General features: G+C 39.8%; 2 protein-coding genes and 1 long non-coding RNA gene across 3 annotated transcripts in view; 1 reads left to right on the forward strand and 2 right to left on the reverse strand.

The window, feature by feature from the left end:
* Window positions 1–25,000, reverse strand: part of LOC147170321 (uncharacterized) — a 103,854-nt gene that overhangs the window by 50,903 nt on the left and 27,951 nt on the right. The gene's annotated exons all lie outside the window — the stretch shown is intronic.
* Window positions 174–6,151, forward strand: LOC147170322 (uncharacterized). The gene is made up of 2 exons (XR_015095794.1): window positions 174–567; window positions 1,295–6,151. It is a non-coding gene; the product is annotated as an uncharacterized LOC147170322 (long non-coding RNA).
* On the reverse strand, window positions 5,434–8,925 carry ddt (D-dopachrome tautomerase). The gene is made up of 3 exons (XM_086082526.1): window positions 8,631–8,925; window positions 7,866–8,041; window positions 5,434–6,271 (listed from the first exon to the last, which is right to left on the reverse strand). Exons 1-3 carry the CDS (start codon window positions 8,736–8,738, stop codon window positions 6,199–6,201), a joined length of 357 nt encoding a protein of 118 aa, XP_085938652.1. The 5' UTR covers window positions 8,739–8,925; the 3' UTR covers window positions 5,434–6,198.

The raw sequence follows: 25,000 nt of genomic DNA on the forward strand, positions 1-25,000 counted from the left end.
TCAGTGCATTTTTCTTTTCATATTAAGGGCTTTTTAACGAGGTAACTTTTGAAATTCTGAACATTTTAAAAACTAAAATACAACATGACCCCAGTCCCCACAAATATATGCATTGTTATTTAATTTATTACTACTTAATTGTGTTTCAATGACTCCTTTGCACAACGTGGAATGCTTTTATTTTGTTAAGTTCAATACGGATGTGCATTGTAAAATGACGCAACTTTACTGGAAACGAACAATAATATGCAGTGGGCCGAGGCGACGTGTCTGCTTTACTTTTTGAGATCAATGATCCCTGGTGAGGGAAGACCTGAATCGTTTATGTTTTGAAGTTAATTTTTTCCTGAATCAGATTTTGTTTGTTGGCATTCGTAATTATTGCACATTTTCCCAAAATCAAGTTGTACATTTCATTAAACGTGCAGGCAACGCTGCAGACTACTATGTCAGTTGAACCAATAGCACGCAACAGCTGTTGGTCACACACCGAGCTGTGCGTGGTCACGCTACACGACGAAACATTACACAAAATATGTGCGAAAGGCGCAGCTTCTATGTTTGCAGGTGAGTATACATATTTTTGGAAATGACTAGTGATGATATTTTATGTTGTATAAAGTTTGGCGATGTAAATGACGATTAAACGGGTCAACTGTTAGCATGTATGTTAGCATATATGTTGTTTACAAGTCTTGCTCAAGCACTTGTGAAGCTCGAGACCTGAAGCTATATTTCTTTGTCACTGAATATTCATCTCGAATTACTATTACATCATCAGACATGGTGTGGGAGGGAAAACAAAAGTCGTTGGTAGTTATGTGGGTTTAAGTGGCAAATGGCCATGCAGCTTAAGACAGTGAAGGGCTTGATAAGCCACGCACTCACGGTGACAAGTTGACGTTACGGTTTAGTTTATTAAGGGTATTTTATTGATCTTACAGAAATGTAAATGTCCATAGAGGGCGAGATCGGGGGAGGAACGTATATGATCTAAAAATATGATCCTTTGTGGTCGCTAAGCAAAACGAAAAAAATATATATATACCATGGAACTTTGTTGGACATAAATAATTGTCCAATGTAATTACACACCCTAGGGTTTGTATTTTAGCCATCTTAGTAGCATATCAATGAACTAACTATTAATTATATTAAATTAACAACAACAACTTGAGTTAGTCATCTTCAAATTACCTAGTGCCACAGATGGTGCACTGGCACAAGTTTGTACATGGCAGCTGATTCAATTTGCAGGTGCATCCCCCCTTAACATGGTTTGTTTTCTTGCAAGAGAAATGCAACAGCTCGAGTATTGGCTATGGAGCTGAAAGGAGTGATCAGCCAGTCCATTCATTCCACATCGCAGCAGACCTGTCCCGGACTACGAACACTGCGACTATGTTGAAGAAGGCCCAGCAGCGGCTCCACTTCCTGAGGGTTCTCAGAAGGGAAAACCTCAACACCCCTTCTACCGCTCCTGCGTAGAGTCTGCTGATCTACGCCATCACAGTGTGGTACCCCAGCTGTACTGAGGCAGAGAGGAAGAGGTTGCAGAGAATATAAAAGGAGAGCAGAGAAGATCATCGGTTGCTTCTGCCCTTTCTTCTGGATATCTGCCACTCCCGCTACTTCAGTAGAGCTCAGAACATTATTAAGAAAAGAAAAGAGTCACCCAGGTCACCATCTCTTTGACCCGTTACCCTCGGGCAGGTGTTACAGGTCACTAAAATCAAGAACAAACAGATTCAAAAACAGTTTTTATCAAAGAACTGTTCAACTCATACTAATCTTGATCATTTAAATTACTAATTTTTATTATGCACTTTACACTACTGGGTACTTAATTATTACAATGTATATATTTTTTAATCTACCCTTTTAATCTGAATATACTATTATTTATTCCATACTGTGTGTTGATAATTGTTTTAATTTTGCATGAGGGAGCAACACAATCTCGTATCTTAATGTTACAACGACAATAAAGGCTATTCTATTTTATTCAATTCTATCCATCCATCTTCTCAGGAGCAGGAACATGCTTACATTCAAGGCTGCTTTTGTGGACTGCAGCCTGATAGTTGGTAAACTAAATGTGTGTAAGCAAGGAGTCTATCTGAAATAAGTGCTTTTTTTCCTTCTTCTCTGAGCTCATTTTATGTTTGGATGTTGGCAAAGTGCATGTAGCAGTCTCTGTGATGGCTGCTGTTGGCTGGAAATGCAGCAGATTCCTGAAATTTAACTTCTACATATAACTTATAATGGGACAATGCTTGAACATACATATTAGTCAAAGCTAATTTTCATTTTCAGTCTCTCGGCAAACATAAGCCATCCACATAACATGTAACAAACTTTGTTTTTAAGGTTATGCAAAGCCTCTTCTACTTGTACCAATTGGTCTGTCCACAGAAACACCAAATTTATACAGCAGTCCATTTCTGTGTTGTTAGCTAGAAAACAGTTTCAACAAATGTGGGCGTGTAATTATGTAGCTCATTTTTGTGACATGCAGACTATTGAGAATATTTTTTTTCCTTGTTTATTCAAGCGGAAAAAACAACACTTTGGAGATCAAATGTGGGAAGTCTGTCATATTTATTATGTGCAAAGTTCGCAATGAATTTTAGGCAATAATGTTAGAGAAGCCTTAAATTTTAAGAAGAAGGCATGACTTTTCAAAATAAGTGACAATTATTAGCTTATTCCCAGTCAAGTTTAAAGACGAACTTCAACGACGTTGCCGCATTTTACCTTTCTGAAAGTGACTGATGTAAAAGTGTTATTTTAGCAATAAATGTGTCAATGTGTGTAATAATATTTAGACATAAGGTATAAACTACCACAGGACTTAAACATTACAGGTTATCAAGGCGCTATCTAAACCCAGAAAAACAAACTAAGAGGGCGCATTTTGAAGCGTGCCATTGGACAATAACCACAACTACGTCATGTATGACGGACCCCGAGCATAGCTACCCGCTCAGTTCGCCGGACCCACAAAAAGTTACCGATCAATACAAAATGTGCAAGCGATAAGAGTGCCAACCATTTTTGATTTGTTGATAAATGAAGCTGATGTTAACAAAAAAAATAATGTCCTCCCTCGTTAGGGATCGTTCAAATACACGAAATCGGCCCTCGGCCCACCGCCTATAAAAGATTGTTGTGTTATTTTCATATGAAGAACTATCTAATCTTTAACATGAAGTAACTTGCGAACTTAACATTTTTAAAATTGTAAAATACAACTTCACGCAAGTCCCCACAAATATAGGTATTGTTTTTTAATTTAATTTTTTTACTGCTAAATTGTGATATGTATATATATATATGTATATATATATATATATATACTCCTTTTCACGACGTTGAACGCTTTTATTTTGTTAAAGACCAACTTTGAAGTAATTTCATGAAATGCCAAAAAGGGTTACAACTGATGTAATTAAACATTGGCCAAAAAATTAAGCATGAAAAAATAATTTATATTTTGTATATTTCACAAAATAATTGTTTTTCCGAAGTCAGAGCCTGGCAACCGACAAACCAGTGATACCTCACACCGGGGACAACAATGGCAGACCTCAACACAGAAAGCATACAAAGCCAGTCAAAAATTTATTCAGAAAGCGATATGTTGAGCTTAAATGAGGAGATCCAAGACTTTGCAGAGTTGGAGGAAGAGGAGGAGGTTGGCATGTTATATGTTGGACCATATATGTATGAGCCAGATGCTGATCAGGACGCTGAAAATGTTGTGCCCAGAAGACCTAACATGGAGTGGAGACGAGACCAATCGAGATTAGAAGATTGGTATATACGCTGCAGTTATTAGTCTAGCGTTATTGTTTTAAATTCGATGTTGTGCCGTGCTGTAAATTAGCACTATGAGATTACCTACCGTATTAGGTAGCATGCTTTCACTTGTTAGTGTATGTTTTTAAAAGGGCAGTGAAGCAAAACTGAGTTTGGTTGTATTTTATTTAAGTATTTAACAATGTAATCGCGTCACTTTTGATCAATCCCCAAAAGTCAAAGTCCTAATCTTCTGTATCTGAAATGTACATGTGGGCTACTTCTCCATCAAACGCCAGGTTCCTTCTCTCATCATTGTACTATTGTCAGAGTCAGTCTCATTCCGTGCGGCTCCTCAGAAATGATGTCGCTTTCACGAAAGCTCCAACATTAGTGCAAGCGTACACGTTTAGCTTGCACATCCATTCACAAATTGTGGCGTAACTCGCTCTCGTCAAGCGGTTCCATTGCATGAAGCCAAAACAATGACACCATAGGTCCTAGTACTATATAAAGGAAATCCAGCACTAATTAAGGACTGGCAGGCATGAGAACCCAATAGACTCACATCGGGTTCTCATGCCTGTCCTCCGCCGTATTTCCTGTTTATAAGCAAGATGTCGGCACTGCTCCGCATTCTGCAGAAATGCTCCCAAACAGACGAAAGTGGTCCATTTACGGGACCTATTATCTTTTGGCCACACAGTGCCGTGTCATCTTACCGAATATCAATGCAAGGCTACAATCAACAATACAGTACAATGGCTGACTGCCCTCGCAACTCCCCGGTGTGACGTAATTTCCGAAAATTTCCAAAGGTTGTCGAAGAAAAGCATTTTCGTTGTCAAGGGCGTTGGTTGCTATGGGTCAGACCAAGAACCTCGGATGGTTGTGATAAAAAATAATAATAATAATTTTTAAAAAAAAACGAAAATATACTTAAATTGGGTTTAGCCATTGGTATTAATCAAAATCATGGTTGGCCAACCTTACTTCAAAGTTGACTTTTAAGTTCTCGGATGCGCATTAATTGTAAAGTGACGTCGCGTTACTGCAACAAACCAGAAGAAGTTATCGATGTGTTACACTTACGAGTTATTTCCTGGAGTTGCTGAATAAAATACGCCTCACATCTTAAGATCAAGTGGCTACTCGAACTGACAAGACGGCATCCATTCAGCTCTTGGCTCTCACAGGGTTGAGTGTGCCACGGACACCTCTTGGAGAGCTGGAGCAACCTAGCTCGTTGCTAACGGCTAACAGAGCGTTCTTTCAAAGCAAATAACCGGCGGAAGTGCTACACAGTCCAAATGGCTCTTCCACGCTAACATTCTGCCCCTTAAACATTGTGTGTTTTAGCTCCTGTGTAGTACAGTGCATTTCTATTGGGTAATTTTGATGTGGACTTTTTCTGCTGCGTCGTGACTGGAATTCCCTTCAGTAGAGGCTTTCCAAATAAGGAGCTATCGTTAATCAAACGTTAAAAAAAAATAGTGCGGTGAAAGGCACTTTAACACGATATTAACGTGATAATTTTGACACCCCTAATATATAAAATTTAAATATACGAATATAAACTGTAAATAACTGCCAGAAATGAAAGTTCCAGGTGTTATGAAAAAAGGGGCGAAATTCACATTTGCAGGACATTTTATTACCTTTTTACAGTCAAATAAGCCCAAAAAAAAAGGAAGCCCAGGCAGATATTTTTAGGCTTAGATGTTAAAGCAACACTAAGGAACTTTCAGTTTATGTAATTTATGGCAGCACCATATGGACAAAAGCGTTAATGTTATGCCTGAAGGAAGACCACATTTTGCATGAGCGCATTGCATCGCTTTTTAGCTCACGCCAGCAAGTGAAAGCCGGGCCAGTGTTGATTCTTGACTGTCCTTTTACAGTAGCTTCCATTTTTATTTTTTGTCTCCTTAGACAAAACTTTAAAAAAGTTGTTTTGCAGCTTCTGCCAGGAAAGCAGTAATCGTGCGTCTACATTCAAATTGACTTCTGTCTTTGTAACGAAGGGGTAAAGGTGGGAGTTTGTGTGGCAGTGTTCCTACCATTCTCCTCAAAGTTGGCAAGTGCCAGTAAAAATGATAAAGACCCCCTCAGGCCATGGCAAAGGGTACCTTTGTACTTTGTACCTTTGGGTACCAGTCAACTAGTTTTAAGTTGATGTTTCATCAGAAGAGTTATGAAAATATTTGAGTATGGTTGAAAAGTTCCTTAGTGCTACTTTAAAGGGTTAACTCAATAGAACAGGTGATGCAGTCATTGTGTAGAATTTTTTTTAAAAACATTTACAAAACAGTTTCTTTGAATAAAACTCATCTGAGTTGTTTGAAACGTGTGTGGGTGTGTGGGTGTAATTATTCTCAAATTTTTACGGACTATGGTTTATAGAAAGCTCATAACTGTTCCCTTCTTCCCAACCTGGTGAGGCTCCAAACTGTTGAACTGAAGGGCAATCCTGTGAATCGGGGAAAAAAACAAAAAAGTCAAGCACTAACCAAACTTTACATATTGATGTTGCTTGTGTCAAGCATCATCAGTGATATGATTTGTTCTAAAAATAATATTGCTAATCTCCTTGTTTTATCTCCTTGGTAGGGTTGGACGATTTTGCCTAAAAATAAAATCCCCGATTTTTTAAAAACAAATTCGATTTACGATTTCCCCCCCTATTTTATATTATTATTGTTTTTATTTATTTATTTATTTTGACAGAAACCAAGAAGCTAAAAAAAAAATATTTTATTATATCAGTTAACAAAAGTAACCATATTTCTCCTCTTGGAGTTAATGTGCAGAACTTCAACTTTGAATCAAATACTTCTGGAAATGTAAATCTATGTGTTGATAAAGTGGAAAAGTAAAACTTGATTTTTTTGCCAACTTTGTTTTAAAAGATAAACAGCGCTACTCGTGTCCCTCAATTGACACAAATATCACCCTTAGGCTTTAATGTAGGAACCGAGGTCCAACTGTTTGCTGATTTTACAAGTACAAGTACTGTTCTGTAAATTGAGGTGGTTATTTTGCCATGACTGGCAATTTTCCTGTTAGTGTTATTTGATTGGCCAGTTCCCGGAGTAAGAAAGTCTTGGCCTGCCGTAAATCGGCTATTTTACCGTGATTAGACCGTTTCACCCCCTTCTTAAGATCTTCTTTCAATTTTCAATTTGTTTTGTCACTGAAAATAAGCTGTTATTGGCATTACCATACCAGCTCCACGATACTACATTTCATAAGGATTTTATTTAGCAGACGACGCAGAGGCTCAGAGTTGCTGCTGAAAAGCGTCATGGGCACGTCTTGACAAGATAGCGTACATGTTGCGACCACGCAGCGACATAAACATGCACACTTGTGCTATTCACATAAGTTGTAAATGTCTATAAGCAATCACTGTAAAAGATCCAATTTACAGCTCACTAAAGATTTCCTCGCTCCGGCGAATGACCAATATTGGAGCCGTTGAGAGCAAAAATATCGCTAGCATTTGCGTTGCCAGTCACGGCAAAATAACCACTGCCTAAACAAATGGCGTGGGGCAACTTGAGCAATATACTTGCGGCTTGGTAGCAGTAGCACATACCTGGGTTCTCCCGTTTTCAGCAAGTGGTGAAATGGAGTCTTCCTCACCGTATACATGGATGCCATATCATTAGTGAGGTGCAACGTGTCCGCTTTGGTGATCGCTCTCATTGTGCCCCTTTCTTGTCATACGTGCTTCCTTGTGTAAATGACTCCTCCACAATAACAAAGTAAACTGTTTTTATTTAGCGGGACTTTGTTTCCTGTTGTTGAGTCTCTCCCATATGGAGTGTGTGGGGACACGACTGGCAGAATGTAAGTTACGGAAGCAACCAAAGGGGGGAAAAAAACATCGATGTTGTAATTTTTTTAAATTGTTTACAACAAAACACTCGAATTAATTTTAAAAAATCAATATATCGCCCAGCCCTACTCCTTGGTTTAAGGAACGTCATCGCCAGTGATTGTGAGGTGACGGTATGATAAGGCATAACATGCACAACAAAACAGTAAACTTCAGTACTTACCTGTCTTCAGTCAGAGCAAGTTCTCTGGTCAGAAACTCAAAGAGCTTGGCACTGTGGTCCTTATTCTTGTCAGCTGTGTCAAGTACCCCGATAGCAGATATCGACAGCACCACACAGGGAGAACAAGATCCTGCCATCAACATTGGTAACCCTGGTTTCACAATCAAGTGCATTCTCTGTAACAGAGCAATGTGTGGATAAATCATTAACATCACTGATCAAAAACCGAGATAGGAACTACTGAAGCTATTGTAAACAGGACATGGCGGTATGTACACATATTGTGGCTACTCTCTGTACCAATCAAACGATGGTGTAGATGTAAAAAAATAAATAAAATAAAATAAAGTCTTCAGTATTATTTATTTTATCTATCTATCTATTTACTTATTTATTTAGTACGCCAAGTTAGTTTCTTTCTTTTTTTAATGTGTAACACTAAATCATTGTTCCAAAGTGTACTATTTATTTGTTTCCACTTCTCGTACAATTACGTCACTGTCGGTTTCAGAGATTCTTTCCACCCTCTTTGTCATGATTTCGGATTTCTTACATAACGAGATTGCTGCTACTTTACAGGGTCAAATTAAAGCATTTCTCAACGCAAATGAGGCTAGATGTGCGCAAGCTTGGTTAGTTTAGAAGTTGAACTGGTGGAATTCATCAACACACATTAATTACTGATGTGCATAGGATAGGTGTCTGCACACTTGATAAATACGTGTTTCTTTTGTACCGGATAAAAATTGGTGTAAAATTACTTACAACAACAGGCTTTCCCAAAACAGCCGCAGCGAATGAAGAAAGCTTTTCCATAAAATCTTCGGAGAATGAGCTTGCTGGTAAATTGCTCTGCAAATCGACAAATGGCATATTTTTCGATGTGCAGGAAGCAACGGATTTCACTTCTTGCTGTTCAGTCCGTGTTCTCAGTTCTTCCCTCAGCCAACTGGAGAATAGACACGATCAAACTATCGGGATGAACGGGTGTCTCGCGAGAGTAATGTCGTTTTTATTTCTTCTTTTGGTGGTGGTGGTGGTGGTAGGGTGGGGGGTTGACAAAATCACGGGTTTATTTATGAAAAATCCATGGGGAGTTGAGCGGTGCTGGCCAATGGTTGAGCAGATTCGAGCATAGTTGTCTCGGCCAATAGTTGAACGAGAGCACTGCGGACCAATCGTATGGCTCCCGCTGACGCAACCGGAAGCGTTTTTTTTTAATTGCTTTATTTAACAAATTGAAATCAAAAGCCAAACATGGCAAACATTAAGCAAACAAACATCATCACAGTGTACACAACAATCTCACAATAACAGTAAAGGAAATAAAATGTCGATCGTCTTAAACTAAGAAATATTAAAAACACCAAAATGAGAACACAAATTTAAGGTCTGGATAGCCTTCTTATTTTTGGAAGTAGAGATGGACTGTAAATATACAGCCATTTCTTTCAAAAACTGGGAGAAAAAAAATAGGTTTCGACTTTACACATTTACATTTATATATATAAAACTTGGCAAGATAAATTAAAAGATTCATAAAATAATATTATTTTTCAAATGAATTGTCATAGTTCAAAAATCCAAACAAAACATTCGGTAAGGAAACCTCAAAATTCAAAAAGATATTATCCAAAATAAATTTGCAAATGTCTTGCCATAGCTTGCGAGCATAAGAAAATTTCCAAAACAGATGCACAAGAGTCTCTGATTGGGAGCCACATAAGGAGCAGTACAGATCCGTATCATAACCAAATTTAACAAAAAAGCATTTCACAGGAAAACAACGATGAATAATTTTGAAAGAAACTTCCTTTATCTTGTTCACTAAAACGAATTTCTGAGGCAGGGTCCACATTTTTTTCCAACATAAATTCTTTACACGACAGTTCCAGTATGATATTGCAGGTGACAGAGAAGAGCACGGATTTTGCGATTGTTTTTATGACAGGAAGGGTTGAAACATAATTTACCAATTGGTGATTCAGTGACATCAGCAATAGGAGTGTCTTTTTAAAAAAAGAAAGAAAAAAAGAAGAAAAAAGAGAAGAAAAAAAAGCAGTAGGAGTGTCGGCTACAACACCAATGTGAGCCCTATACAGCATTAATACACCAGAAGGAATAGCATCATAAACTACAGCAAATTGTTTAGGCGTCACAGGCATCAGAAAGTGTAGAAGAAATTCCTCATAAGTAAATAACACTCCCCTGCTGTTAAATAATTGATTCACCCAGATGATGTTATGATCAAACTAAGACTTTAAAATTTTTTATTTGTTCTTGTAACAAATGTCTTGGTTATTCCAAATAGAGTAGCGGTGTGGTGAAAAGGTATGCTTGTAGATGAGTGACCAAGCAAGCAATGCCTGTTTATGGAAGTTAGATAAGCGAATGGGGATTCTTTCAATTTTATAATTACATGACAACAGAAATCTTAATCCACCAATTTTGGAAAAAACATAGTTCGAAATACAGTTCCAAATTGAGTCAGGATTATTCTGAAAATACCTAATCCAGTTAATTTAAAATGTATTATTTAAGGAATCAAAATTTAAGAAGTTAAGTCCCCCTTTCTCATACGTGTTCATAACCACAGATTTTTTAATGTAATGCGTTTTATTCTTCCATAAAAAAATTGAAAAGCATCTGGTCTATGTCTTTAATGGTTTTATTATCTACATATAATGAAAGGGCAACATAAGTAAGTCTGGAATTACCTTCTGCTGTACTTATCAGAGTTCTACCTCTTAAAGACAAATCTCTAAGAAGCCACATGTTAAATCTTTTTTTAGTTTTTTCAATAATCGGTGCAAAATTCAGGGGACTTCTGTATTTTTCATCTTTAATGATAGCTATTCCTAAATATGTAACCGTGTCTTTGACAGGAATGTTCAAAATCGTGCCAACAACAGAGTCTTTCACTGCCATAAACTCACATTTATTTACATTCAGGTATAGTCCAGAAGCCCTAGAGCAGTGGTCCTCAACCCTGGTCCTCAGGGACCGGTATCCAGCCTGTTTTCCATGTCTCCTACAGCCAACACAGGTGGGAATCGTTATCAGGCTTCTCCAGAGCTTGCTAATTAGCTGATGATATGAATCACCTGTGTTGGCTGCGGGAGACATGGAAAACAGGTTGGATACCGGTCCCCGAGGACCAGGGTTGAGGACCACTGCCCTAGAGAACACATTTATGATAACCAGAGCAGACGCTATCTGGTCAGAGTCTCTGAGAAAAAGAGTGGTATCATCGGCTAATTGACTAATAAATATTTCTCACTCTGCAACTTTCATTCCTTTTAAAGTGCTTGACTTAATATGGTTAGCTAAAAGTTGCGTAACAATGAGGAAGAGGTAAGGAGAAATCGAACATCCTTGTCGATTCCCCGTTTAATGTCAAAACGAGGAGTGGTACCAGTACTCAATTTAATAGAGCTGTTATTATTAGCATACAGTGTGCGAATATCTTGACGAAAAAAAAAACCCAAAACCAATTGTTTTTTAAGATTTAAAAATAAACTTGTGTTCCACTGAATCAAACGCTTTATAAAATTCCAAAAATAGGATATAACTATTGTCATTAATCAATTCAGAATAATCTAAAATGTCTAATACCAGCCTAATATTATTAGCTATATGCCTATTATTCATAAACCTTGACTGAGATTCATCTATGAAAGCATTCAAAACTAATTTAAATCGTTTGGCAAGAGCAATTGCTAATATCTATAATCGTTATTCAAAAGACAAATCGGACGGCAATTATCAAGAAAAAGCTAATCTTTTTTGGGTTTAGGAATAAGTGTAATTAGACATTGGGTTAAAGTAGGAGGGAGCGATCCATTATTAATACTTTCTGTGAACACTTTTAACAAAAAGGGGGTCAACTACTCGGCAAATATCTTCTTCTAGAATTCTGAAACTATTCCATCGACCCCAGAAGATTTATTTAGTTTAAGACTTTTGATGGAATCCGTAATTTCTAGAAGAGTCAAAGGAGCATCACACATCTCTCTATCTGTGATATCAATTCTATTCACCTCAATCGAATCTAAAAAGTCAGATGCACTCCTATTACAATACTGAGAGGTATACAACTTACTATAAAAATTCGAACAGTATGTAGCAATTCGTTTAGGATCATCACAAAGAAAATTCTCAATTTTAAGTTGTCGGATAGTGTTATTTTGAGACTGTGACTTTTCTAATCTAAAAAAGTATGACGAATTTCTCTCCCCCTCTTTCATCCATTTTTGCCTCGATCTTACAAAGGCACCTTTTGCTCTAAGCATATATAAGTTGTCAAGCTTACTTTGGTTTTCTGTAAGTGTTTCTTTTTCAATAATAGACAGACATTCAGGTGCTTTCTGAGAAAGCGATGTTGCGATAGAAATAATCTCCTCTTCCTCTAATCTTCTTTGTTTAACTAAATCAGAGCTGTATTTTCTTACAAATTTAGCAACTTCAAATTTCAAAAGTTCCAACTTAACGCTATATTTGTTATCAGTTTGGGCCTCATTCCAATATTTCTGAATCAGTCTTTTAATTTCGACTCTCACCTCATCATAATTCAAAATAGCACTATTCATCTTCCAATATGAGGGAATATGGCAAGGAGAAGGAAATAAAGAAATGCAGACAAGTACAGCTTTGTGATCAGTTAAAGGAGTGGCCAGAATTTGTGTCGTAGTGTTCTCTCTAAGGCTACTGGACACCAACCAGTAGTCAATCGTGGACTGTAAAGTGCCTAATTTGTTAGACCATGTAAATACTCTTTCAGTTGGGAATTTCTCTCTCCAAATATCAATTAAGTCAAATCTTTGCATAAAAAGCTTCAAATAACAATCAAAATTTTTGTTTTGCCTTGGAGGCCATCGATCTAAAGAGCTATCAAGAGCAATATTAAAATCACCGCCAATTAAAAGTAAAGTATTCGGTAATTTATGTAACCTTACCAAAAATTATTGTTTTCCTCTCTGGAATTGTATCCATAAACATTTACAATCATTAAGATATTCTTGTTAAAGTCAATAACTTGACATATATAATGACCCTTATCATCAAAATCAGAGTGAAGTATGTTACCTGTGAAGTTATTTTTCAGAGGGCCAACCCCTGCTGAGTGTTCCGACACATGTGACAGCCATATGTTGTTTCCCCATTGTGATCTCCAAAAGGTTTGCAGTGGAGTGAGTTTCTTGGAAAAATAAAAAGTCAACTTTACATCGCTTAGCATACAAGAAGAAAGCTTTACGCTTCCCATGATCTCTTAGATCCCTGGCATTTAAAGAAACAAAAGATAAAGACAATTTCAGTCACATTCAAGGTTTAGGGGTAAAGTTCGCCAGTCGGCGAGCTGGCGGACTCAGTAACAGGGGTTAGCTTTCACTAAGAACGCTGGAGTGACGACCGGGGCCTTTCCCCGCTGGGCCTGGGGTTCGGGGGTGCCGGCCGTCCTCCGGTGCCCCCATGACATGGAATTAAAATAATCCGCAAAAGAAAACCGTGACGAAAACATGTAACAGTCAAGAGAACTGGTGAAAAAAATCAAAATCAGTGTCTAAATCGGAACTGAAATTAGTAAAAGCATTAACCAAAAAAGAGCCTTCTTCATGATCATCTGTGAAGTCTGAGTCTGTGTCTATGAAACAATGGGGTGACAAAATGGTGTCATAGGGCAGGGACTTAAGTGAACTAAGGAGACCGGGTGAATGGGGAACAGAGGATAAGGCGGAACCAGCAAGAGAAAAAAAAACTACATGGAGGGAATGGGATGGGGTGGCAGGCTGCCGGCGCTTTCGAGCCGACTGGCACGACAGGAGCTTCCCGCTAGGTCAGATCGTGGTCTATTTATTCTGTCAGGATGGGGGAGTTTGAGGACCCAAATGCGAGAAGGCAGAGCTTCAGTCAAAAGAGGGATTTAATTAAACCAAAAACAAGGAGGTAAACAATGTACTGGTCGTTAGTCTACAAATAATATTAGGAGGCTCTTTAACCTTATTAGCATGTCACAGCGGCATGATAAAAAGGCAGTTATTATATCATTGGATGCAGAAAAAGCCTTAGACAAAAATAAACTGGTTCTTCCTCTTTGCTGTTTTAAATAAATTTGGCTTTGGGAAGTAATTTATTCACTGGGTGTCAGTATTATATGATTCTCCTAAAGCTACAGTTACTACTAATGGGATTATATCTCAGAGCTTTACTCTACAGAGAGGCACAAGACAGGGATGCCCACTGTCGCCTTTATTATTTGCAATATTTATTGAACCGCTTGCATTAGCCATACGCCAGGAAAGAAGGATTCAAGGAATTCACTCTGGGGTAACAGAACATAAAATGTATCTATATGCCGATGATATTTTACTTTATTTAGAAAACCCTGCTATTTCGTTAGGGGAAGTATTTAACTTAATAACTAAATTCTCACAGTTATCAGATATTAACTGGACAAAATCAACACTTCTACCTATTACAGAAAATTCATGGAACCCTTCAAGCCAGGACCCACATTACTCATTTCCTATAGGTAATTTAAAATACTTAGGGATAAAACTCTCACCTAAATTAACTGATTTAATTCATTTAAAGTTCACTCCACTTCTGGATAGCATTTACAGTGATTTAGAGCGCTGGAATAATCTTCCCATTTCTCTAATAGGATGAATAGCCACCATTAAAATGAAAGTTTTACCCAAAATAATGATTTTTTCTCAATGATTCCATTCAAACCTACGTCTAACTGGTTCCAGTCGTTGGACTCGGCCATTACAAAATTCTACTGGAATAAAAAAAAAGGGCAAAGATTAGTCTATCTACTCTTCAAAAAAGTAAATCTAAAGGAGGTCTAGAGGCACCAAATTTTATGCACTACTATATAGCTAACCAGCTACAATATATCATTCTATGGGCACAACCCAACAGAGATACTAACTGTTGGCTGGAACTAGAACAGAAGGATTGTAATAATCTCAGACTTTTAGATTTTCTTTTTATTACAACATCGATTAAGCGACACAATTGTTTAAAAAACCCAATGATTTCCGCCATCCTGACCGCCTGGTAGAAGGCACTAGAAATTACAAAAGCCCAATTGGAGCCCTGTGGGCTTTCTCCCATATGGCATAACTCCGACTTTCAATTTAACAACCAATCATTTTATTTAGGTGTGTGGGAGCAGAAAGGAATTACACATCTCCACCATCTTTTTTTAGATCATATGTTTATATCATATACATCCTTGCCCTTTAATCTAAATCTGGTTACTTAATTCTGCCTGTTAGCGAGAGCCACCACATTGCGATATTTTTTATTGCTGTTTCTGTATTTGGCAATTTGGAACTAATGGTTGTGTTTTTATAGTCAGGAACTCAGTTGCTGCAAGCAGGATCGAGTAGACCACATCAAATGACACCTTACAGTCACCAACTCCTCAAGATTCACTTCCAATGGGCACTAAAGGGTTATTATTCGGAATCACTGCATGCCAGTGGGTTAACTTTATAGGTGCTATCACCCCTGGCTGGGGTGGGCAGCTCTGCCCCTCTGTTGGCTGCCAGGTGGCGGCTGTGTCTTGGCCCTTTCCTGGGTCTCTTGGGGGGTGCTGCGTTGTGGTGCTCTCTATCCTTCCTTCCTTTCCTCAGTCTTTCTTTTGGTCTCTTGAGGTCTCCCTAATTTGTTGCAATTTAGATGTTTCTGGGGTTGGTGAAAGATTTTGGTTGGTAACCCGATGGGTAGTAGGTGATGTCTGGTCAGTGCTGGATTTCACTTTTCTTTGATCCTTCCTCGGGTCTCCTGACAACTTCACGACTCTAGCTGGATTCTGAAGTATTCGGTTTAGGTGAACGGTATGGGATTTTTAATAGGTTTTAGGTTAATTAATGAGCGCACACACGCACATACTCACGCACATACAAAAAAAAGAAGGAAAAAAAAGAGAGAGAGCAATGATGATGACATATAGAATCGGTAAGATTACGAATGAACAATACTGAGCTCTCAGAAAAGAAAACAAAAAACAAGGTAACCAATGTACTGTCTAGAAACAAAAACAACAAACTCCAAGAAGGCAAACAATGCAAAACATGGGGAGAACAACAGGGCAAAAAACTGGCAGCCTAACGGGAGGAGAACAACAATGAATCGACGGAGACAGAGGAGAGACAGGAGACACACACACTAACGACACAACAAGACACACCTGGGGCAAGACACAAGTGGCTGAGGGCACTGATTGGTTGACACGAGGAAGGGCAGGATTACACTTAACAAGACCAAGGGAGACACACAAAGAAAAACATAACCCAAACATGACACGAGCTGCAGATGCTGGGCGAGTGGAGCATCACCGGAAACACGTGACTTCGAGCATTTAAAAAATAAAAAATAAATTTGAACAAATAAACAACTTTATAAACTAATTATTTAGTTCATTTGAATAACACAGTATACAAAACATGCAGACATTTTGAATATAAACAATGTATACAACCAGGAGCGTAGCCACAAAAGTTTTATTGGGGTGGCCAGTGGGATTCTATAATAAATAAATAAATAAATGAAATATTAAATAATAGATTAAAAAAAAAATAATAATAATAAAAAAAAAAAAAAAAATAATAATAATAATAATAATAATAATGAAGAGGAAGAAAAATCCCGGATACTATAATTTTCCCTTAGTTATGGGGGTGGCCAGAGAGTGACAAGGGGTGGCCATGGCCACCCCTGGCCACCATGTAGCTCCGCCCCTGTATACAACATCAACAACACAACTCCATCGGAAACGCGTTGCCTCTGAATAAAGCCCGACGTACAGACGGACTTAACATAGTGTACAACGTCCTCAAATCAACCGTGATTTAAATGTCGACCTTTGTTTATTTTAATTTTATTTTTTTTAAGGAAAACAAAAGTTTTGAAAGAACATTGAGGAGGGTTAAAACAAAGCAAGTCTCTGTGGTATTTGCTCATTTAAAGAGTTTATTGTCTTTTTGTTTTGTTTTATTTTCCTTTTGTCTAGTTCGAATGCACGGTTCTATGTTGTGTTGTGTGCTCAGTTTGCAATTCTCATGTTCTATGGAGAAAGACTTGGATGCTGGTTTTTGGATTAATTGGGGGGGGGGGGGGGGTGGAGTCGGTTAATTTTCTCTAAAAAAATAAAAATTGTTTATTTATTATTACACTATGTCGCCACAGGGTGTTATCCTCAACCTTTTTTACAATTGCATGTGACGCGTTATTCATTTGTTTACACCTAAATAAAAAGTTAGGAGTACTTAATTGGGGGTTATTCCTAAGTTTTCAAGTTATTTGCATTCGAGCCATGTTTTAAAATGCTTGAATTTGCAAGAGCGGGATTTTAAATGGAAAGCTGATGTGCCTGTTAATGACACCGATCTAGAAAGATGTTCAATACCAAATAACAGGTGTTGTGAACTGGAATGAGCTGCCTGCAGAATACAGAATGATGTACATTACTTCTTCAGCAGCCACCTCAACTGCCGATGCTTTTGTTAATAAATATTTCCATCACAACATAAATCAGAGTTTCAGTTTTGGTCCTCCATAACAGCCGTCTTAGTTAAAACAGCGAAATATACTCAAAAATACAAATAATACTACTTAACGTTAGTTTGAGTTAAGGTTATAGTTATGTTTAGTGTTATAGTTACGTTTAGGCTTAGTAAAATAATAAGACGGAATTGGAGGTCACGTGTTTCCAGTAGAGCTCCACTCGCCCATGATCTGCAGCTAAACTCTTCTCGTACCTACCACTGATCTGAATATATGACTGGATAGCCGATAGGCCAAGACTTCTGAAGCCGCAAGGCCGCCATATTGCTCCTCCCAAGAAACATTTCTCGGCATACGATCCTATACATTTACAGTATCGAAATTGGAGAACATTTGACACAGTACTTGAAACAGCATGATTTATGATGTTTTTAATTTGTTAAACATAAACAGGAGGGCTTCAGACATTTTACAACTTGCCTTAAATACATGTATAAATTATATGCTTAATTATGTTTACAGGAGGAAACATATTTTTTAAAGAATTATAACTGTGTTCTTCTTTTCCTATCGGCTTTTCCCACAGCGAATCAGTTGCCTCCATCTAACCCTGTCCTCTGCATCCTCTGCTCTCACACCAACCACCTTCATGTCCTCTTTAACTACATCCATAAACCTCCTGTTTGGTCTTCCTCTAGACCTCCTGCCTGGCATATGGAAACTCAGCATCCTTCTGCAAATATACTCACTATCTCTAATCTGGACATGTCCAAACCATCTCAGTCTGGGCTCTCTGACTTTATCTCCAAAGCCTCTAACATGTGGTGTCCCTCTAATGTACTCATTCCTGATTCTATCCATCCTGGTCACTCCCAAAGAGAACCTCAGCATCTTCATCTCTGCCACCCCCAGCTCTGCCTCCTGTCTTTTCCTCAGTGGCACTGTCTTCAGACCAAACAACATCGCTGGTCTCACCACAGTTTTATAAACCTTTCCTTTCATTTTAGCTGAAACTCTTCTATCACACATCACACCTGACACTTTTCTCCACCCGTTCCAGCCTGCCTGCACACGCTTATTCACTTATTTTCCACACTCTCCATTGCTCTGGACTGTTGATCCCAAATACTTAAACTCCTCCACCTTCTTGGTCTCTTCTCCCTGTAACCTCACTTTTCCACTTGGGTCCCTCCCATTCACACACAGATACTCTCTCTTGCTACGGCTAACCTTCATTCCGCTCCTTTCCAGGGCAAACCTCCACGCCTCAAACTTCTCCACCTGTTCCCTGCTCTCACTACGGATCACAATGTCATTCGCAAACATCATAGTCCATGGAGATTCCTGTCGAACCTCGTTTGTCATCCTGTCCATTAATATAGCGAACAAGAAGGGGCTCAGAGCTGATCCCTGATGTAGTTCCACCTCCACTTTGAACTCCTCCCTCACACCTGCAGCACACCTCACCACTGTCTTACAGTCCTCATACATGTCCTGCACCACTTGAACATACTTCTCTGCCACTCCAGACTTCCTCATACAAAACCACAGTTCCTCTCTGGGCACCCTGTCATAAGCTTTCTCCAGATCTACAAAGACACAATGCAGCTCCTTCTGACCTTCTTTGTACTTCTCTATCAACATCCTCAAAGCAAATACTGCATCTGTGGTACTCTTTTTTTGGCATGAAACCATACTGCTGCTCACAAATGTTCACCTCTGCCCTCAGTCAAGCTTCAACTACTCTTTCCCATAGCGTCATTGTGTGGCTCATCAGCTTTACTCCTCTGTAGTTGCCATGACTCTGCACATCTCCCTTGTTCTTGAAAATGGGAACCAGCACACTTCTCCTCCATTCCTCAGGCATCTTCTCACTATCTAAGATCTTGTTGAACAACCCAGTCAGAAATTATACTGCTACCTCTCCTAGACACTTCCATACCTCCACATGTATATCATCAGGACCAAGTGCCTTTTCATTCTTCATCCTCTTCAATGCCCTTCTCACTTCATCCTTACTAATCTTTGCTACTTCCTGGTCCACAACAGTCACCTCTTCTACTCTTTGTTCTCTCTCATTTTCCTCATTCATTAACTCTTTAAAGTACTATTTCAATCTTCCCATCACACTACTGGCATCTGTCAACACACTTCCATCCCTATCCTATTACCTTAACCGGCTGCACGTCCTTCCCATCTCTGTCTCTTCGCCTTGCCAACCTGTATAGATCAGTCCCCCCCCCCCCCCCCTTACTGTCCAACCTAGCATAAAAGCCCCTTGTTTGGCCTTTGCTGCTTCTACCTTCACCTTACACTGCATTTTCCTGTACCCCTGTCTACTTTCTTTAGTCCTCTCAGTGTCCCACTTCTTCATAGCTAACTTCTTTCTCTGGATCCATTTCTGCACCTTCGCATTCCACTACCAAGTCTCCTTATCTCCTTTCTTTCCACACACCAAGGACTGTCCTACCTGTCTCCCTAAACACATTTGCTGTAGTTGTCCAGTCATCTGGAAGCACATCCTGACCATCCAGAGCCTGTCTCAACTCCTTCCTGAAAGTCATACAACACTCTTCTTTTTTCAGCTTTCACCATTTCGTCCTCTGCTCTGCCTTTGTCGTCTTTGTCTTCCTCAGGACCAGAGTCATCCTACACACCAGAGGTGTGAACTCAAGTCATGTGTCTTGGACTCGAATCAGACTCGAGTCATGAATTTGAGGACTTTAGACTCAACTTGATGAAAATGTTAAAAGACTTGCAACTCGACTTGGACTTTACCAACAATGACTTGTGACTTCACTCGGACTTGAGCCTTTTGACTTGAAAATACTTGCTTCTTCCACCAAAACAAAAAGATTCAAATGTACGTACGAGTAAGTTCCTCTCGGTAAGTGTGCGCGTGTGTGTACGTGTGCAATCTGGGCTGACACAGTACCGTCATTCAGTAATGTCAGGGAAGCCGCAAAGGTGCAAACACACGCCGCCTACGCTAAATCAAACTTAAAAATAAAGCTGACCAAATAATACATTGACACCAATTTTACTTTGAAGTCTGCCTGCATGGTGGCGTGAACGCTAGTTTGACTACTTCCATTTGAATACTTCCATTTGACATTTTGGCTTGCATTATCAATGTTTTTATTGAAATTACATATTTTCTACCACCATTATCATAATGCCACCCAAAAGTGTATTAAATAGCGAATTTAGGACGCGAAGAAACCGCAAGTTAGTTACGCCGTCATTGCACGATACGGTACAAGTCCCAGGCGTTCGCATTGGCATTGAGTGCCTGGTTACCAACAGTAGTTTGACTCTGTTGCTTGGCTCACTTGCTTTTCTTATTGTTTTCGATACTGTGGACCTATGCTACTTTGTAATCCACTCTCCCTGTTTAAACAAAGGGAATATGCCTTAAATTGCATTTAGATATATTTTTCATTATTAAAAAATAAATAAATAGAACTTTGCCTTCATTTATAATTATTTTATAAAACACTAGCTTTAAACAAAAACAAAACAACAATACATTCAAAATGTCCAATGTGGCTATTTGGATTTTAGGAACACAACTTGTGCATTACAAGTGCAATTTAACGTAAGGCAGGATACCTTCACCATGTATCTTGCCTTATATTGCACTTAAAATTGTGTTCCTAAATCCTAAGGGCCATATTAGACATTTTGAGTTTATATATATATATTTATTTATTTATTTAATGGGCAACATCATTATAAAATAAATTAAGACAAAGTTCTATTTATCAGATTTTATTTTATAATTTTTTTTAACAATCCGATCCATGACTTGTGATCCGTTGCAACTAAAAATGAATGGCAGTGTTTCCAAGATTAGATCACTGACGGAGAGGCAACAACTTCAAACTTCGTTCAACATCTGAAGATGCACAAAGAACGGTAAGTAAGCTAATGTCAGTTGTTTATCGGCTAATTATTGTTGCTAGCTGCTGAGTTAATGAGACTGTAAACTCACTGATAACACATTGTAAACACGGCAATCTCTTGCACCAGTCTGGGTTCACTCCCTGAGTCCCTCACTCCAACTTTGATGGTCACCCGAAATAATATAATCTACAATGTTGTTAAAATGATTCAAAAGGACTTGAAACTCAAAGTGTAGGACTTGTCAGTCTTGAGGCTTGTCAGTCTTGACTCGGGACTTGTCAGTCTTGACTTGGGACTTGACTCGGGACTTGAGGGCAAAGACTTGAGACTTACTCCCACCTCTGCTACACACTACCATCCTATGCTATCTGGCTTTCACTCTCACCTACCACTACTCTGCAGTCGCTGATCTCCTTCAGATTACACCGTCTACCTGTGTACTCCTACCTTCACTCTTATAGGTCACCCTATGTTTCTGCCTCTTCTGGAAGAAAGTATTCACGACAGCCATTTCCTTTTTTTTTTTTAATAATTTTTTTTCTCCTGAGAGAGCTCAGTATTGTTCATTCGGTCATCTTACAGATTCGACATGTCATCATCATTGCTCTCTCTCTCTTTTTTTCTTTTTTTTGGGTACGTGCGTGAGTATGTGCGTGTGCTGGTGTGTGTGTGCATATGTGCGTGTGTGTGAGTGTGTGCTCATTAATTAACCGAAAACTTATTAAAAATCCCACACTGTTCACCTAAACCGAATACTTCAGAATCCCGCTAGTCGTGAAGTTGTCAGGAGACCCGAGGAAGGATTAAAAAAAGAAAGAAAGAAAAGTGAAATCCAGCTCCGACCAGACATCACCTACTACCCACCTGGTTACCAACCCAAATCTTTCACCAACCCCAGAAACTCCAACCAATTAGGGAGACCTCAAGAGACCAAAGGAAAGACTGAGGAAAGGAAGGAAGGATACATGAAGCAGAGTGAGATCCACAGGCATCAGCCTTCACCGAATCAACGACCAGAGGAAGAAGCAGATTGTGTTAGAATTTTGGTAGATGCTGGTGTGGTGGATCTGGCATGCATGAAAACCTCCACCAAAGAGGGGAGCCATCGACCCCAGCCAGGACAGAGCAAGCACAACTCCCCAGGGCCCTCCATGCCACAGCAGCGCCAAGGCACAACTTCCGGGCCCTGCAGGGGCCACCGGGCCCTGCAGGGGCCACCGGCCGGAGAACAAACCCAGGAGCCCGGAGCGCCCCCCACCCCAACATGGCCCACACACCAAGCCCAACGCAGTAGGTCCACCGGGCACCCAACCGGCCCACAGCCAGGCGGGGGCAGGAGGCGCACCCGCCCACCACATCACCACACCCTCACCCACCCCACCAAACCCCCCAACGGGGCCCCGGCGGACAGCCATTTCCATTATTTTTGCAAAGTCAACCACCATCTGTCATTCTGCATTATTCTCCTGGATACCAAACTTGCCCATCACCTCCTCATCCCCTCTGTTTCCTGCACCAACATGTCCATTGAAGTCTGCACCAATGACAACTCTTTTACTTCTAGGGATGCTCTGCATCATTTAATCAAGGTCTAACCAAACATTTTAATTCTTCAGCTCACACTCTACCTGTGGCGTATACCCACTAACAACATTGATCATCACACCTTCGATTCCTAGCTTCAGGCTCATCACTCTATCTGACACTCTTTTCACCTCCGGGACGTTCCTAACAAACTCCTCCTTCACGAAAACTCTTACTCCATTTCTCTTCCTATCTACACCATGATAGAACAACTTGAACCCTGCTCCTAAACGTCTAGCTTAGCTCCCTTTCCACCTGGTCTCCTGAACACACATTATGTCCACCTTCTTCTGCATCATGTCAACCAGCTCTTCTAGCTTTTCCTGTCATAGTTCCAACATTCAAAGACCCTACTCTCATCCTAGACTCTTGGTGTTCCTCTTCTCTTTCTTCCTATGAACATATCTTCCTCCTCTCCTTCTTCAACCAACAGTAGTCTAGTTTCCACCGACACCTGGAGGTCAACAGCACCGATGGCATATATATATATATATATATTTATAATATAAATAAACCATAGAGTTTAAAAGTAATATTTAAACAACAAAAATACAGTACACCCCCCATTTGATTGAATATCCACCTCAGCCCCTCCTCTCCTGCAGACGAGCGGAGCGCGTCATCCTCCTCAGTCCATTCGCAGAGTATGTCTGTCTTGTCGAGTGAAGTTAAGTGTTCCTTACTACACCAGGATATGTGAAAAGGTTTTATGTTATTTTTTTTACCTTCTACCACTCAACACCAACACATTATTTTCATTCACTCGTCTGTGTTATGTTTTGGTTTTCTGCTGTTTCCTGTTTCTGATTTCTCCCTTGCAGTTGCTGGGGAAACAGCTAGAGGGCGGATCCTGCCGACACACCTGCTGCCCATTAGCACATCAGGCCGAAATAAAAGCCTGGCAGCAACAGAGAGGAGGGTTGGGTTATTGCTCCGCGACGCTACTCACTATACCTGACGTTTCGATACTGCTACCTTTCTAGCGGCAATCTTTCTTGGTGTTGTGGACACCACAAGTAATTAGACTAGTAGCGTTTTTCTTTAATCAACTTTGTGTGCTACACCTCTCTGTTTTATCCGCCCTCCGGCGTGATTTTGTGTTTTCTTGTTTTTACCCACGACGTACAACTTTTTGTCATCGTCACCTTTTGTTAAGCAACCTTTTGTCCACGTAATGTGCGCTTTTTGTTGTTTCATTAAAATTGAGTAACTTTCGCCCTGACGAGGTCTGCTCTTTTCTTTTGAGGTCCAACAAACACAACCCACTCGTGACAGTCTGCTTTTTTGCTCCTCAATCATGTTGCTATTTCCTGAGTTCCTAATGAGGGAAACTTACTAACGTGTGTGTGTGCGTGCGTGCGTGTGCGTGCACAGAAACACAGAAAAAAGTAGCCTCGTGGAGTAAGTCATGGACATAAGTTTTTCAACAAACAAAAGCTAAATTTTGAAGTATTTGTATTAAAGACAAGATGTAAAAAGGCAGTGAAAGACTCGCGATAAAGTCAATTTGTTTTGTTAATGTTTATATGATATGTCTGCACTTCACCCATACAGAGACTTGTACATGCATTATTAATATTATTTAGTAGATTCAAGCGCATTTCTTGTTTGATGTGTATTTCCGTCTTCAATTCCGCTTATCTGGGGTCGGGTCGCGGGGGCAGCAGCTTTAGCAGGGAAGCCCAGACTTCCCTCTCCCCAGCCACTTCAGCCAGCTCCTCCGATGGGATCCCAAGGCGTTCCCAAGCCAGCCGTGAGACGTAGTCTCTCCAGCGTGTCCTGGGCCGTCCCCGGGGCCTCCTGCCGGTAGGACATGCATCCGAAGAAGCATCCGAACCAGATGCCCCAGCCACCTCAACTGGTTCCTCTCAACGTGGAGGAGTAGCGGCTCGACTCTGAGTCCCTCCCGAATGGCCGAGCTTCTCACCCTATCTCTAAGGGAGAGCCCGGCTACCCTGCGGAGGAAATTCATTTCGGCCGCAGGTATCCAGGATCTTGTTCTTTTGGTCACGACCCACAGCTCGTGACCATAGGTGAGGGCAGGAACGTAGATCGACCGGTAAATCGAGAGCTTTGCCTTTCGGCTCAGTTCCTTCTTCACCACAACGGACCGATACAGCGTCCGCATC

The sequence above is a fragment of the Leptonotus elevatus genome, chromosome 8 (assembly GCF_054856555.1).
Source record: "Leptonotus elevatus isolate MCC_2025b chromosome 8, RoL_Lele_1.0, whole genome shotgun sequence".
NCBI lineage: Eukaryota > Metazoa > Chordata > Actinopteri > Syngnathiformes > Syngnathidae > Leptonotus > Leptonotus elevatus.

Coding starts and splice junctions, on each gene's coding strand:
- ddt (XM_086082526.1), bottom strand. CDS start 8,738: ATGCCATTTGTCGATTTGCAGAGCAATTTACCAGCAAGCTCATTCTCC. Junction 8,042..8,630: donor TTTTGGGAAAGCCTGTTGTT/GTAAGTAATTTT, acceptor GCTCTGTTACAG/AGAATGCACTTGATTGTGAA. Junction 6,272..7,865: donor CTTGCTCTGACTGAAGACAG/GTAAGTACTGAA, acceptor CCCGATTCACAG/GATTGCCCTTCAGTTCAACA.